Consider the following 17,042-nt stretch of genomic DNA (forward strand, 5'->3'; position numbering starts at 1 on the left):
AGAGAGAGCCTCCATCAAGGGTGAATTTTTGCCTGACAGCACTGCTCAGTGATTGTCACCCTCCCCATCCCCCCATACTGGAGATGAGCCTCCCTGTTTTGCATATTATAGATTGGACATCCACTTTATGGGCTTGGCCAGAGCAACAGGAGATAATCCTACTACAGGCATTGTTTACTGCAGCCAATTTACTGAGTCATGAGCCTTCTCAGTCATTAACCCAGCCCTAGACAGTAAAAGATTAGCACTGATTTTTAAATTTAAACCCATTCGGGAACCTCTCAGAGTGCTGACCGCTTAGCCTAATTCCCTAACACAGAAGTACGTTTTTCAGCTACAGATCCCCCCAAATAAGAAGCATTATGTTGCATTGCTAGCAACAGAGGCAGACGAAATGGCTTTTTCCACTTGAAACTAAATACTAAGAACAAAGACATTAGTTTCTGGGGTCTCTTTTTTTTTTTTTTTTGAGACAGAGTCTTACTTCGGTGTCATAGCTCACAGCAACCTCAAACTCTTGGGCTTAAGCGATTCTCTTGTCTCAGCCTCCCAAGTAGTTGGGACTACAAGCACCAGCCACAACGCCCAGCTGTTTCTTAGAGACAGGTCTCTCTCTGGTTCAGGCTGGTTTCGAACTCCTGAGCTCAGGCAATCCACCCTCCTCAGCCTCCAGAGTTTGGGATTATGGGCGTGAGCCACCCCGCCCCGCCTAGTTCCCAGGGTCTTGGCTATGCTGTCTCTCTGCCAACCAACCTGTCACTTGTAGCTTGTCCCGGGCACCCCTTTCAGGTATCCCATCCTGAACCTGCTATTAGAATAGGAGAAACGTCCCTGGGATGGTCATATCCTCTATCATCTGGCAGGAAACCTAAAATTTGCCTGCTCCCGTCGTTCAGTTTGCTTATCTGCTTCCTTGTTGGGAAGAGTCTGCATCACAGTGTCCGGTTAGGGGGATTTTCACGATGACCTCACCCCCCTGCTGCTTTCATTCACTGATCTCAGCCTTACCGAACGCAGCTCAGTACACATCAGTGAGCTATTAACAACCCCCCTCAGCACATCTCACATGAACACCAGCCCCAATTCTTTTTCCTCAAAGGAGGGCCCTCTCGAGGGTCTGAAAAATGCCAAAAAGAGCTGGAAAGGGGGTGGATGGACAGCATCTGGTTATCGCTCCGGGCTTGGGAGAGCTGAACGTCCAGGGAGCCACCTTAAGAAAATGCATCATGAATCTCCCAGGCTTGCGCTAGCTGTTGAAATAACTTTCGAGCTAGTGTCTCAAAGTTAGTGGTGGGGACGATGGCAGCAGGCAGCGGGCGCGTAAGCCAGGCGAAAGGGCGGCGAGAGCCCAAAGAGCAGCGTCCGGGGCCTACTCTTGGATGCCCAGGGCGGGGGAAGGAGCGCTTCTGCCCAGAAGCCGGCACAGTTAGTTTGAGGCGCGCGCCCGGCCAGCCCCACGTGACCGCAGCTCCCCAGACCTCCTCACGCGCTCCCAGCCGCCGCCACGGGCACGCGAGAGCGAGCGCGTGACTCACCAGCTCAGGGCAGGAGGCGGGGGTGCGACCCGGGCGTACGCGCGCGCTCCTGGAAGGCAGAGGGGGCGCGCACGCCCTGGGGCCACCGCCCCTCCTGGGCCCGCCCTCCTTCCCTCCCTCCCCGGCTCGCCTGGCCCGCCCTGCCCGGCCCGCCCTGCGAGTCAGTTCGCTGGTTCCCTCCCTCTCCGGGCGCGCTCGGGCCGCCGCTGCGCTCCCCGCCCTCGAGCCGCGGAGCCGGAGCCGCCCGCCGCCCGAGGAGGAGGCGGAGGGAGCCGGAGGGGCCCGCCGAGGCGGCGGCGGCGGCGGCAAGATGGCGGACTTCCTGCCGTCGCAGTCAGTGCTGTCCGTGTGCTTCCCCGGCTGCCTGCTGACGAGCAGCGAGGCCGAGCAGCAGCGAAAGTCCAAAGAGATCGACAAATGCCTGTCGCGGGAGAAGACCTACGTGAAGCGGCTGGTGAAGATCCTGCTTCTGGGCGCGGGCGAGAGCGGCAAGTCCACTTTCCTGAAGCAGATGCGGATCATCCACGGGCAGGACTTCGACCAGCGCGCGCGCGAGGAGTTCCGCCCCACCATCTACAGCAACGTGATCAAAGGTGCCGGGGCAGAGCCTGGGGCTGGAGCGCGGGGGCCGGGGGCTGCGGGCTGCGGCGGCGGGTGCGGGGCTGGGCGCCGCCCTCGTCCACTCTGTCCCTGGCCGGGGACCGGGCCCGGCGGGAAGGAGGCGCCCCCGGGGCACCGGTCCTGCCCGCCCGGGGTGCCCTCGACCTGCAGGTGAGAGGATGCCAACGGGGCGCGCCTCTTTGCCTCCTGCCACCCCATTGGGCATCACAGCCGTTCCCTCAGCCCCCACCTGCTCCTGGACCCTGGTCTCGCCCTCCGCGAGAGGGAAGTGAGGCAAACCGGGTATTTTGGGATGCGGGGTGACCTCTACTGTCCTTGCAGATGAGACAGGAAGACCCTAGAGCAGCTCCAGACCCGATCCCCATCCCCCGCCCGGGCGCTGTTTGCTAACCTCGCTGCCGCGGGTGGGTGACCCGAGTCACATGGGGTCGGGTGCGCTCCCAACTCCCTGCATTCTTGGCCGCCTCCTGAGCGAGGGAGTTCTGGAACGGTCGCATTAAGGAAACTTTTTGCCTGAGACTCTTTGTCAAGGGCTTAGAGTGACAGACTTTGGGGCCCTTTTGGGCAATAATATGAAACTTGAGGGTGTCAGGTTTACTGTACTGGCATCGAGAACAAATAGACCCATATAGCATCAGTGGTTTATTTCACCCCAGTGTTCCGGTCAGGTAACGTGTTGGCCTGTGATGATTGTGCAACACGTTCCATTCTCCTTTTGCTGAATGACTGGGGGCGGAAAGGAAGGGGTACCACTACTCGCTTCTGTTTAGGTGAAATTATATAGTAGTACGAAGACTCTTTGGCATAAAAGTCGTGCGGATCCTGTGCGGGTGGAGTCAGTGAATCTGTGTTGGGTCGAATGATAGGCTCTGCTCTTGTTTGACAGTATTTTCAAAATTACATTTGGTTCTTAATTGAAAAATATTTTGGGCTTTCAAAGAAATCAAGAAAATGATTTTTATTTTGTCATTTGAAAGATAGTTAGCACTCATTTTTCTTAGTGTCCAGTACATTCTGTAAAAAGGCATTTTGGCAGAATTGTGGTACAGCTCCTGATACTGCAGGTGCATCAGGATTTTCTTTATTTTATCTGGGTACCAGTTATCTAGGAGTTTGCTACAGTTTGCAAGTCTTTTCAAGCAGTTTTTTAAGTGAGATTTTTGTTCAGGAAGTACACGAGTAACTTATTCGTAACTTTCTTTTTTCTCCCAGAGTTTGGGTAGAGAAAAACTGCCTGCCTGGAAGAGGAGGCATTATGGGATATGACTGCTAGGCCAGGAACTCGTGGGCCACAGCCCCAGCACCTCAGCAGTTAAACTGCAAAGAACAGTTATATTTATTCTGCCTTTTAAAGTCTGTTTCAAGGCCATAGACCCTGCCTGGTTGGTCGTTAATTGAAGGTACCTTTGTATCCTGAATACAGCTGAACTTAAGGAATTATGTTAATGAATAGAGTCTACATGTTAACTGATTGTGAGCTAGGAAAACAACCTAGATCTTAATGTATGCTAGGTCCTAAGTGTGACCTGTTTTCAGCATTGGTTATGAGATGTAGTCACTGGACATTAGTTTTGTTGAGTTGGCATGATCAGAAAATTGACAGCAAAACATTTTTTTCAATTATCCAAACAAATGACTTCCTTAGTAGCCGTGTGACTATTGAGGTGGACTAAGGTAATAGGTTAGTTAGTAATAGAAATACTAATAACTGAATTAAACTAACCTCTATGAGCTGGAGTCTGTTTTTATGTCATTTTACAGTTGGCCTGCCTCCTTTTAGGAAATCTAAGGCCATCCTATGCCCCTTGCATTGACTCGAAGCTTGGGCCAGAAGAAGTTTTTTGTTTTGTTTGGGTTTTTTTTTGAGACAAGAGTCTCACTTTGTGTGGTGGCGTCGCAGCTCACAGCAACCTCAAACTCTTGGGCTCAAATGCTCCTCTGGCCTCAGCCTCCCAAGTAGCTGAGACTACAGGTGCCGATCACAACACCCAGCTAGATTTTCTGTTTTTGTTAGAGACGGGGTCTCTCTTGCTCAGGCTGGTCTCAAACTCCTGAGCTCAGGTGATCCACCCTTCCTCGGTAGAAGTTTTTGAGTCTTTAGTGTGTTCCTACAAGACTTACTGTTGGTGCTAGCTAGAGGCTGAAGGAAGGAGCAGAATGCTGAGCTGTACTGTTTGGTTCTTTGTGTTTCGTAAATAAATGTCTTTGAGATGTGCTCATAAAATCTTGGTTCCAGCCATTTTCTTCAGAGCCTCAACATCAGGCTAGGCAGCATAATTTCTTTTTCCTTTCTTAGTTTGGTTCGCCTTTGATCACCTTCCACCCCGAAAGTCATTTTATAAATTGAAACTTTTTAAAATCCTTCAAAAAGAGCAGTTTTGTTAATAGTATTTGCTTTTCAAGGCTCTAATTTTAAGACAGTGAGTAACTATTAGATCTTTTAATCTCTGAGAAGTTGTGGGTGTTTGTTTTGTTGTTGGTCTCCATTTTTGGAGGAGTGAGCCTGGAGTAATTCAGAAGTTTAAGAAAACAACAGTGGAATAAAAACTTACGGTACCATCTAATGGCTCTTCCCCACACTTTTTTTTTTTTTATATCTTTTTAAACAAAGGTATGAGAGTGCTGGTAGATGCTCGAGAGAAGCTTCATATTCCTTGGGGAGATAGCTCAAACCAACTCAATGGAGACAAGATGATGGCATTTGACACCCGGGCCCCCATGGCAGCCCAAGGAATGGTGGAAACTCGGGTTTTTTTACAATACCTTCCTGCTATAAGAGCATTATGGACAGACAGCGGCATACAGAATGCCTATGACCGGCGTCGAGAATTTCAACTGGTAAGAGATTTGCTCTTTCAAAATGTTGTCATTTTCTTTTAATGACCTTAAGTAACACAGATTGTACATCCCTAATCTGGAAGTCTGAACTCTGAAGTGCTCTAATCCAAAATTTTGTGAAGATGAAAGAATAGACACAGTGGTAAAAGGACAGGCCTAATAAGTGGCCCTATAATGTGTGTAAAATTCATTTATGTTTCATATACGTAAATATGAAATAAATACTTAAATATGAAATAAATACTATACCTTTAGGTAAGTAGTTGAGGTATATATGAAACTTAAATGCATTTTGTATTTAGACTTGGGTCCCACACCCAAGATATCCCATTATGTGTGTGCAAAATCTAGAATATTTAAAAAACTGAAAAAATTCAAAATCTAAAACATTCTTGGTCCCAAGCATTTCAAGTAAGAGATACTCAGCCTGTCTCTGATTTTGGCATACTTTTTCACTGACTTCCACAACTTAATGTGTCTGTCCAAAAAATAAATGAACTTTTTACTAAGCGAGATAAAAAATAAGGTGAACTCTATAGATTTGGTAAAGCCATTCCATTTACTAGGTCATTTTTCCTTTTTGAAAGTGAGGTCATAGGTCGAGTGCAGTGGCTCACGCCTATAATCCTAGCACTCTGGGAGGCCGAGGTGGATGGATGGCTTAAGCTCACAGGTTTGAGACCAGCCTCAGCTAGAGCAAGACCTTGGTCTCTAAAAAATAGCCAGGTGTTGTGACAGGCACCTATAGTCCCAGCTACTTGGGAGGCTGAGGCAAGAAAATCACTTGAGCCCAAGAGTTAGAGGTTGTTATGAGCTATGATGCCACGGCACTCTACCAAGGATGACAAAGTATGAGACTCTGTCTTCAAAAAATAAATAAATAAAATAAATTGAGGTATAATGATTTTCTTGGGCACTTTCTTCTAATTTTATTCTGTTAATGGTAAATAATGTTCTCTCATTTATAGCAACTACATTCATCCTTCTAAAAAACTGACCATTCTTAGAATAAGAGTACAACAAGCGAATCTAGTTGTTCACTATTTAGTGTTTGGAGGTACTCATTTTATGTCGCAGGTTATACAGAGAGAGTAAAATCCTTAATATTTAACAGTAAATATGCTTTTATATATTTGCATTTTGTGTGTGTTCTAAGGCTCCTCACCACACTTTATAAAATGTCTTTCTTAACAAGCAAAATAATCTTAGTTAATTTTTGTACCTTTGTTTTACATAGCAAGCACCTAGCATTTATTTTTACATTTATTTTTCTTCCCTTTATCTTAAACAGGACTACCTGTAAAACACTTTGTGTCTATAATCCTGAAGAAAGAGTAGAAAAGAAAGGATCTAATCCAAGTTAAAGATACAAAAATAATAATTGAAACAGACTTTTAATCAAGTATTTTTGTAATTTAATTGTGAATGCTTTGATTTTGTTCTGGGTTTTGCTTGCCAAAGACCAGAAAGATACCAACAATGATAGTAATCTAGACCATGCAATTGGGAGGTAGTTAAGTGTTTACTGTAATATGATAAAGTGACAGTTAAAACTGCTTAGGAAGTTGTTAGATGATGTCACCAGCATTAAAGCAATGTACATTTATGGGTGTGGCTACAAAACGATGTACATCCAGCAGTCTTTGCTGTTACTATTTGTACTCAAAAGAAATCTTTACTATTAAAAGTTCTAGAAAAGTGTTCCTGATAGTTTTTTATAGAACTAATACCTAATTTCTTTCTCTGAGTTATGGCTCGCTCCTTCCTTCCTTCCTACAGTCTCTTACATCTGTCATTCAACTAAGCACTTGGTTATGTACTATTTTATATGGCTCTCTTTTATCACGGGTGTATCTTGTCTTTTCAAGTAACTTGTCAGTTTCTGAAAGGGACAGTCTCTCTCATGTTATTATTAAAACTGAGTAGCGGGCAGTCTTATATGTTGAAAACTATGAATTTAACTTGACAGGTGACCTCCATCCAGTTCCCAAATTCTGGTTAGTTTTTGTCCCTTTGTCAGTATTTGTTGTTTTATTTTTGGTGGACTATTTACATGAGTCCCTCTACATGTCTCTTCCCATCTCCTTTCATCTTCTCTCCTTTTTTTAAGTGCTGCTTATTCTCTGTATTTCTGTCTTAGTTTATTTTCTCAGCACTTTTCACTGTGTTTTCTCAGGCTCTTCCTCATTCTTCTAGGTTAGGGAAGAAACATCCTTCTATAATAAGCATACAGTACAAACTGAATGAATAAATGAACAACTGTGTACCTGAAAGTTCTCTGTGGGAAAAGTTCCATATTTACCTTAAGCCCATTTAATTGAAGTTGGGCTTTACTGACATTTTTTTTGAATTTGGAAGTTCACATCTCACAGTTTCACATTAAGTCTGTCTTGGGATCATAGCTGGGAAAGCATGCCCAAGTCTTTCTTTGTCATTAAAATCAAATAGGTAAAACTCCCCAGGATGAAGACATGCATGTGTTTTCCTTAAGCTGTCTAGACTTTAGGAGCAGAGAAGTCCTCAAGGGCAAAGAGAAGTTCCAGAAATGCTTTTTTACATAATAAGAAGTAGAGACGCAGGAAAAGAGGAACTGGATGAGATCTAGTGGTAAGCTCCTAGAGGACAGGGGTTTTTTCCTGGGTGTATTCTCAGCATTGTTAACAGTTCCTGGCACAATGTAGTAGACATTCAGTTACAATGATGACTAACAACTTTTATATTTTTGGATGCTCTGTGGTGCTTGACACAGTGTTGAGCACCGAGAAGGCACTTGGCTTATTTAAAAATTTCCTCGAAGTCACTGCCAGTTTCTTCTGTTTACCTACGTACAGCAGATCCCTAAGTCCTGACTTTTTTACTTTTATAACGTTTCTTGGGTTCGTTCTCTCCTTTCTTCCTCCTTTACTCTATTGTCCTAGTACCTCTCGCTTGGACTCCAAGGTAATCTTGTTCAAACAACAGCATGGGTTTGCTCAGAAAGCTTTGATCACTCTGCATTGCCTCCAGACCATAGTTCATCTTCTTTGTGTGAGTCAAGATTAGCTAGCTTACCTATGATTCCACGGAACATACCCTAGTACCACCTCTGCCTTCCCACTACCCTGATCTTCTTGCATGGCTTTCTTCATGTAGTGCCTCTGCCAGGATTTTTCTTTACCGTATCTGTTCATTAGGACTTACCATTTTACTGTGACTAAATGTGGCCCAGGCCCTTTGCATTTGGTTGGAATGCTAGTTACAACAAGCAAATTTCCAGACTTTATCATCTTAGGATCTGATTCAGGAATCTGGGATGAGACCCAGTGATCGTATTTCTAGCACATAGCCATAGGTGATTTTGACAAATTTGCCCCATGTCCCCACTTTCCCTAGGAACAATGCCTTGTGGTGTCTTCCTATTTGAAACAGCGTCCCCAGGTGTCCTGGCCAGAATGATGCTCTCTGTGCCCTGTGTTCTCCTTGACATGCTGTTTCTAACACCATCATAGTCCTCAGTGGGTTAAAGTCACCTACATTCACGCTTGTTCTCTCACTAATGTGGAAAAGCCTTGAGTATGTCTTACTTGTCTTTTTCTCTTCCACCAGCCTAGTGCCTGACACTTATTTCCTCCTTTTTTAGACATTCTGAATTGCAAAGGTCTTAACAAAAAACAAAAGAAAAGGAAGAAAGAAACATTCTACGTTAAGTTCCTTCTGGGAAATACAGATTATTTCTATGTTAGTTTGCTAATTTTCTTTTGTGAGACAAGTTTTACTTTGTCACCCTGGGTAGAGTGTCTTGGCATCATAGCTTACAGCAACCTCAAACTTTTGGGCTTAAGTGATTCTCTTGCTTCCCAAGTAGCTGGGACTACAGGCGTCCACCACAGCGCCCAGCTATTTTTAGAGACGGGGTTCTCACTCTTGCTTACTCTGGTCTCAAACGCATGAGCTCAGGCCATCCACCCTTCTTGGCCTCCCAGAGTGCTAAGGTTACAGGAGTGAGCTACCGCACCCAGCCTAGTTTGCTGACTTCCTAGGAAATGGGAAGTCTGTATTACATACTCATAATTTTTGGAATTTTAAAAATTGTCTTATGTTTAGCAGCATATTTTTGAATCTTGCAAAAGTAAACATTGCAAGAAAATGGGACGAGTTAGCAGATAAAGTAAGATTAAAATTAGCTTTTTTGTTTGAACTAATGATTGATTATTAAACTTATGCAAATTGAGATGAAAAAATATACTGATAATTTTTATCAGTGACTTAACAGTTTGCTTAAGATGAGTAACTGCCTTTAATCATTTTTTTTTTCTTTTTTTGGATAGGATTAGGATAGTGATATCACAACTTAGGTTTGTAGGAGGCCACTCATTTATTTGTTAGTAATAACTTTGGGTGCAAACACAAATGTTTTCGTTTCTAAGTTCCCTAAGGCAAACATTTCCTTTTCTGGTTAGTTCCATTATGGATAAACTAAATAGCTTACTGCAGAAAAGAAAAATCTAAGGTTCACATTCTTGTTATAATTTAAGGTGCCTTTCTACTTAGTATAAACTAGCACATTGAGGATAAAGTATTGTAAGAAGTGTTCTCTTTTAGCATTGGGTTAAATATTTGTAATGCTCTGCTTTAGCTGTATTTCAGTATAACTTGCCACTGCACTATGAGATACCCTGTCTTTGGAAAAACTTCTCATGTGACAATAGCTAGAGAATTTGGGAACTAACTTAGATGACTGAAGAAGTAGTGGTCTGGCTTGACTCCAGGTATGATACACTAGAGATATGGATCAGAACTAACAAAATGGTCAGGAGTCATTGCCAACTAATTTTTTTGTTTAATTTACATTTTCTTATTCAGATAAGCAACACTGGTTATATAGGACAGGACAGAGTGTGTGACGGGGAAGAACACCCGACTGTTTCTTAGTTTCTGTGAACAGTTTAACATTGTCAGCATTAATACAACTTCCTTTAATGGCTGGTCTATCTTTGCAATTCCTAAAACCAGAACTGTTTTCTTTGTTGATCTTGGTACCTTCAGTTAGACTTAATTTTTCTTACTCAAGTGGTATGGTTTGTGCCTATTTATAATTCCACTTTCTCTAAGCTGATAGGGTAGATTTTTCATTAAAGCAGAAATTTACCCCTTCATCTGTGTAACAGAGTAACTATTTAGCTTCATAATTGGCCTGCAGAAAGGAGGTGAATGTCAACTTTAGTTTTAGCTAAAATAATTTATTTCTTTATTTGCACTACAACATGCATTTGAAATACAACAGAATAAGTGTCTTTTGAAGCCAGGCAGTGGTGGTGTGTTCCTGTAGTCCTAGCTACTGGGGAGGCTGAGGGAGGAGGATTACTTGAGTCTAGGAATTTGAGTCCAGCCTGAGCAAAAGTGAGAACTCACCTCTTAAAAAGAATCATTTGTTTATTTTTTAACACTAATTTGCATTTCTTTTAAAGTGTGAATCAGTTACTACTTTTAATTGTAAAAATATTATGGAGGACAGCCTATGTATTTAGTAATAAAAAGATTATGTATAACATCGAGAGAGATCTTAAAATTTACATCTCCATAGGTAGAATTGTGTTTTATTGAAACTGATGAGACATTAATCAGAGTGGCTACCTTTTATCACTTTAGAAACCCAGAGCTTTAATTTACTTTTACTTTAAAAACAGAGAGAAGGTTTTGGTATATGCTTATAGTTTCAGTACAACTTTGTGAGGTATGTGTGTATGCACGTGGTTATATTACTTGATTTGTTCTGTTATGTCAACATTTTCATGTTTGCGTTGTTTGTTTTTTGGAAGAAATGACTGAGTTATCTGGACTCCTGGTACTAAAGGAAAATTGTAAAATATCGTCCTGCTTTCTGAATTAACTTTTATTTCTAAACAGAGCTAGTTGTACTGTAATTTATGTGGCTCTGAAAATGTTTATTAAACCACTACGGGATGGAACAAGTAAATAGTTTTGTTATAAAAACTAGTCAGTTAAAACTAGAAATCTGGATTTCAGAAAAAAGAATAAAAGAAATAAAAACCATAGTTTCAGAACTCTTCGCCTAGAGTGTGAGCCTAACCCAGGGAATTTATAAGCTTACTTTAAAGAAAAGCATAAGGGCCAAAGGACTTACTGGATTGAATATGTCCTGTTCATCTTTCATAAACAGGCAGCCATAGCCGGGTGAGGTGGCTCACACCCTGGGAGGCTGAGGCAGGAGGATTGCTTGAGCTCAGGAGTTCAGCAGAACAGAGACCTCATCTCTACAAAAAATAGAAAAATTAACCAGGTGTTGTGGCAGGTACCTGTGGTCCCAGCTACAATGGAGCCTGAGGCAGGAGGATCACTTAAGCCCAAGAGTTTGAGATTGCAGTGAGTGAGACTAACAAAATGGCAGTCTAGCCTGGACTACACAGTAATACTCTGTCTCAAAAAAATAAAGGGCAGCAGCTCAGGCAAGTTGGGGTATCTACTCATACTATCCCAAAGCAGGTGCCACTTGTTTTTCTTTTAGGAAATTCATTCATAGTACTGATATTTGTCATCCCTGCCTAATATCCCTATATTTTATAATAATTGCTTTGTACTTTGCAAAGCCCCATCACATACAATTTCATATAATCCTACATATTTAAAAAAGTTGTGAGAGAAACAATACATGCTCTTTATTGCCATTTCACAGATTTAAAAAATGAGATGCAGAGAGAGGTTTCTTGAGATGCTTGATTCACAGACTTAGTAAATAATAGAATAGATCCTGGAACCACAATCTGCTCTCTCAGTCTACAGTGCTGGCAAACATTTTGCAAGCACTCAAACATTCTGTGGAACATTCTTGTTTTTTTTTATTTCCAACCTCTTCTGACCACCACCCATACGCAAAAATAACTAACACACTAAGTTTTATCACGTTGTTTTTAGGTACATGTAAGGTTTTATAAAGAATATTTGGGGGCCAGGCAAGGTAGCTCATGTCTGTAATCCTAGCACTCTGGGAGGCCAAGGCAGGTGGATCATTTGAGCTCAGGAGTTTGAGACCAGCCTGATCCAGAGCGAGACCTCATCTCTAAAAAATAGCCAGGCGTTGTGGAGGATGTCTTTAGTCCCAGCTACTTGGGAGGCTGAGGCAAGAGAATCGCTTGAGCCCAAGAGTTTGAGGTTGCTGTGAGCTATGACACCATGGCACTGTACCAGGGGAAAGTGATACTCTAAAAAAAAAAAAAAAAAGAATATTTGGGATTGTGCTGATATTTGCATAGTTCTTTAGTCTAAACTTATATAAAATCCTGTATCATTCCTTTATAACTTACATTATAAATAATCTTAATAGTTAATGGTAAAGTTACTAAGAGTGATACTATTCATCTTCATAAAGTCTGTTTGAATCTTCTCTGTGCAAACTAACTGTAATAATGATCCTCCACTGATTTTCCATCAGTGAACGTGGTTGTTGTTGTTGTTGTTAGAGTATCACTATGTCACCCTCGGTAGAGTGTATTGGCGTTACAGCTTACAGCAACCTCAAACTCTTGAGTTTAAGTGATTCTCTTGCCTCAGCCTCCCAAGTAGCTGGGACTACAGGTGCCCGCCACAACACGCAGCTATTTTTTGGTTGCAGTTGTCATTGTTGTTTAGCAGGCCCAGGCCGGGCTCAAACCTGCCAGCCTCGGGGTATATGGCCGCTGCCCTACTCACTGAGCTATGGACGCCAATCTGTGAACATGTTTTTTTAATGTGCTGTGAAAAATAGAATAATGCAATCAGTTAACTTAAAAAGGCAACCATACGTTTTTCTGGAACAATGACCTTTGGAAATTAGTACCTGTATTGTATGTAGTTGCTCAGAATTGCTTTTGTTTTGGAGAAAGGGACATCAGAACACTGTCATTCTGTTATTTTTAAGAACTTTGAAATGCTTCTCATTGATTATGTCAGAGTTTTCAATACTGTCTATGAGCACCTTAGATTTTGCAGTTTGTCACAGATTTTTGTCCCAGTTAGAAATGACCTAATTTTCTTAAAGTGTGTATTTCTGGAAATTAGCGGTGATTTTTAGTTCCTTGCTTGAAAGTACTCCATTTTTCCTTAGCTACATGATACTGTTCTTCTTTGTGTATATTGTGAACCTGTCTTTTTATAAGATGCCTTTTATTCAAGAGAATTTGTTATAGCCAATTTTGGCAGAGCACTATTAGAATGGGCTGATATGAATCAAGGAAATAGTTTTGTTTTGAGAACTGGACTTTAGTGAACTTGGCCAAAGTTACCAGTCTGTTGCAGTGATGGTAGTTGTTTATCTAATTCTTTCATATTTAATTGCTCTTCTTTTGGCAAAATGTATCAAAAAGATTTTTAAATCAGTACAGTGTGGGTGAACTTTTTCATCCCCATCTACTCTTCCTTAGATGCAGAAGGGCTCTTACGTAGTAGTAGACCTACACTTGTGACTTTTTTTTTTTTTAACTTTTATCTTCCATACAGATTAACAGCCATGTTCAGATTTATTGATTTATTTTACATATTGTAAACATTTTACATTTGGTTTTAATGTGATGACCTTAAAATTTGATGTGGTTTTTGCTGTGCTGAGGAATAAAGTGGAACAAGGCAGCCAGCTAGAGTCATGTTCTGGCTGCCACTCACTTCTTGAATAAGTCCCTTATCCTCTCTGAATTTCTGTTTCTGCAACTGTAAAATGGACATGATCACAGGACCTAATATTATAAGTTACTGTGAGAATTACATGAGATACTCTATGTAAATCCCTTCATATGGTGCCTGACATGTATTAATGATATTAATATCAGCTATTTAATAGTCCTGATATACCATATGTACATAAATAAACTTTGACTTCCCCTCTTGATTACTAGTATAAAAAGTGTGAATTCTAAATAACGCAGGAGACCACATTGGGGGAGATTTGAGGTATTCATTATTACATTGGTTCTGGTTGCCTACTAATATCATTTTACTTGAATTTTAGGTTGAAAATTTATGATGTTCTTCATCTCTTTATAGCACCTAATTTTAAACAACCAAAAACAATTTATATATGTTGGGTCTATATTTTTATGGCTGGTTTTTATATATATTTGTAAATGATTTCAAAAGTATAAACAATTCTAAAGAATCAAATGTCATTTGAGAATGCTAAAGCATTATATAGATACACGATGAACCTAACTAGTATGAACTTTCTCATTTTCACTATGAGATTTATAGGTACAATTATTTGTTTGGAGAGTGTGTTCCTGAAATGCTTCAGGTGTGTAGGCAGAATGAGCCAAAGCCTTTATCTTCCTCCTGGAGGCTTTGGCGTAGGTGCAGCTGCTGCACCACTCCCACCAAATGGGCTGCTGTCTTCTGTACTTTCACCTCTGTCTCTGGGGCACTCCCCATGTTCCCTCCACAGGTACACACATATGGACTCGTTCCATTTTTGCCATTTCCGTGGCCTGTGACTTGGCAGAGGTGTTGAGAATACGTAGATTAAAGAGAGTATTTGGGCTTTATTTCCAAGGTAAAAATATTCAATAATCATAAAATGCATAATGATTTTTTAAGGTTCCGTGTTGCTTTGTGTGAGATCTTAGAATTTTTGACCATTTTGTATAAAGACCAATTAAAACCATTAATAGAGAATTCCTACTTTTTCTCATGGAGCAAAATGAATTTCACATTTGCTCCCCTTTAAAGAAAAATGCATTGATTTTTAGCATTTAAAAACAAATTGGCCTACAAACCAAACTCTCTATGGCACTCCCCAGCCCCCCAGAAACTATTGCATAACAATGTCTTTGGGTTCTCTGAGCCTGGGAAGCTACTTTAGCTTGTAAATAGGACATTTCCTTTCTCTTTTAACCCTTCTAGAAAGGTTAAAGAAAAAAAGCTGGAATAATGACTAATTGGGGTGAAAGACTTTCACTTTCTTTTTAATATCCTTTTAACATTCTGATACTGTTTTCCTATTTTTTTAAAGAATTATTTTTCTTTTAAGTAAGGTGGATTGGCTCAGGAGAAATTATAAAGAAAACTGTCATTTAATCGTGATTTTTTATTCAGGCTTCATAGTAGAAAGTGTGGTTGTATCTTTTCATTAATAGTAGAGTTGCTCACAAATTATTGCTTGGCCAACTCTGCTGCAGTAGATCTAATAAATGAGAATATGTGCCTGGAATTACTTGAGACAAATAAAGCTGCTTATTCAACTGTAAGATGGTCTCTAAGTCCATTTTCATTGATTTTTTTTTTTAAAGCCTAAATAATTGAACACTATATAATTTCAAGATGTGATTTAGCAAATTCAATTAAAAATACTGCAATACAAATGATTTGCTATTTTTTTTTTTTTTTTGCAGTTTTTGGCCAGGGTTCGGTTTGAACCCACTACCTCCAGTATATGGGGCCTGCGCCCTACTCCTTTGAGCCACAGGTGCTGCCCTGATATGCTATTTTTAACTGTTACTAACTTGCCACATTTACAGTTAGACTGATTTTATTTGCTATAGCTTCAAAAATAGTAGGAAACTTTAAAACTGTTACCATACAGATTATATACATTTCAGTTCTAGGACAGAGTGACACTTAAATTTTTTCTTGACTTTTTAAATTATATGCTATTAAATGTTGCAATTAATTTTATGGTTGGTGCTATAATTTAGTAAGAACCAAAGTTTCCCTCATTGTACAGTATTTTGCACATTTGGTCTTAATGTATGATAGCTTTCTTTTGAAGAAGTATTTAATTAAAAAGCTTTATTCTGTAGAATATACTTTGATAGAAGTATATGTCCATCTGATATTTTTATATGTAATTATATAAGTATTAAAGTTTAGAGCTTTTAGGAGTATCCAGTTTCATTATGACAATCTGTATATAAGTATTAAAGTTTAGAGCTTTTAGGAATATCCAGTTTCATTATGACAATCTGAAGTTTTTTCTCCTCAATGTGAAAGGTGAATAGCAAATGTAAAGGTGATGAGGGCAAGAACACCCTGGGTAGCAGCTTACAGGAGGTCTGTTATTCTGGAGCAGGTCTAGTATCGGTTCCCTGGTAGCTTGTCAGCAGCCATGGAGTCACATGTTACTGGACGACACCTATTAATGAGTCAGGCACCTTTTGCAGGCTAGGTGTTTGCCAGGGAAGCAAAGGAAAGTAATCACTGTGTTGATCTTAAATGCTACTGGGTTAAACAAGTAATTATCTAATCACACATTTGATAAATGCTTTGAAGAAAAAGAAAACAATGAGAGATTCAGAGGATAGTCCTGACAGGTGACATTTAGGTTAAGACCCCATGGATGAGAAAGTGTCAGCCAGCAGGCAGTGGGAAGAGAGCTTCAGGCAGAAGGAGCACCATGTGCAGAGTCAAAAAAGGCTTGTTATGGTCAGAAAATATGATCGAGGCCAGCCAAGGAGTAGTATGTAAGGGAGGATGGAGCAGGGCAGGGGAGGCGGCCAGCAGCCTGTCACTGTTCTGCTAATGAGTTTGGGTTTTATCTGACTGCTTTGGGATGCTACCAAAGGATTTTAAGCAAGATCACTCTGGCTGCTGTGTGGAAATTGGAGGGAAGTGGTAGAGAACCTTTGTGCCAGGTACTTTCTTAGTGCTAACCAGTTCCAGAGTTAGGAGACTTGCAGAGTGAGTGGTTTGTTGTCAGGTGGTGGCCGTAGAGATGTAGAGAAGAAACGAATTCAGGGTACACTTTGTTAGGAAAATTATTGGGATTCTGGTAGATGGTATCTAGGGAAAGAGGGAGAGGCATAGGTTATGAGTGACTGAAGTTTCTGCCTTTAATAATGAGATGGATGTTGGTGCTTTTTGCTGAAATGGAAAGATTGTGGGAGAAGGAAACTTGAGGGGGAAGAATAAGAGTTAGTTGGGGCATGCAGAGATGGTTCCCAGTTTGACTGAACACATTTTTTTGACTTTATGATGGCGCAAAAGTGACACACCATTTAGTAGAAACCATACTTCAAGCACCTATACATTCTGTTTTTCATTTTCAGTACAGAATTCAGTAAATTTCATGGGATAATTCAACACTTCATT

At 41.0% G+C, this 17,042-nt stretch overlaps 1 protein-coding gene across 1 annotated transcript in view; it reads left to right on the top strand.

Moving 5' to 3' along the window:
- Positions 1-1,643: 1,643 nt before the first annotated feature.
- The window catches only part of GNA13 (G protein subunit alpha 13), a 42,873-nt gene continuing 27,474 nt past the window's right edge, over positions 1,644-17,042 (top strand). Inside the window, exons 1-2 of the mRNA XM_053568854.1 lie at positions 1,644-2,128; positions 4,768-4,994. Of these exons, the coding sequence (XP_053424829.1) occupies positions 1,846-2,128; positions 4,768-4,994 (510 nt within the window). The 5' untranslated portion in view covers positions 1,644-1,845. The remainder of the gene's footprint in view (positions 2,129-4,767; positions 4,995-17,042) is intronic.

The sequence above is a fragment of the Nycticebus coucang genome, chromosome 18 (assembly GCF_027406575.1).
Source record: "Nycticebus coucang isolate mNycCou1 chromosome 18, mNycCou1.pri, whole genome shotgun sequence".
Classification (NCBI taxonomy): Eukaryota; Metazoa; Chordata; class Mammalia; order Primates; family Lorisidae; genus Nycticebus; species Nycticebus coucang.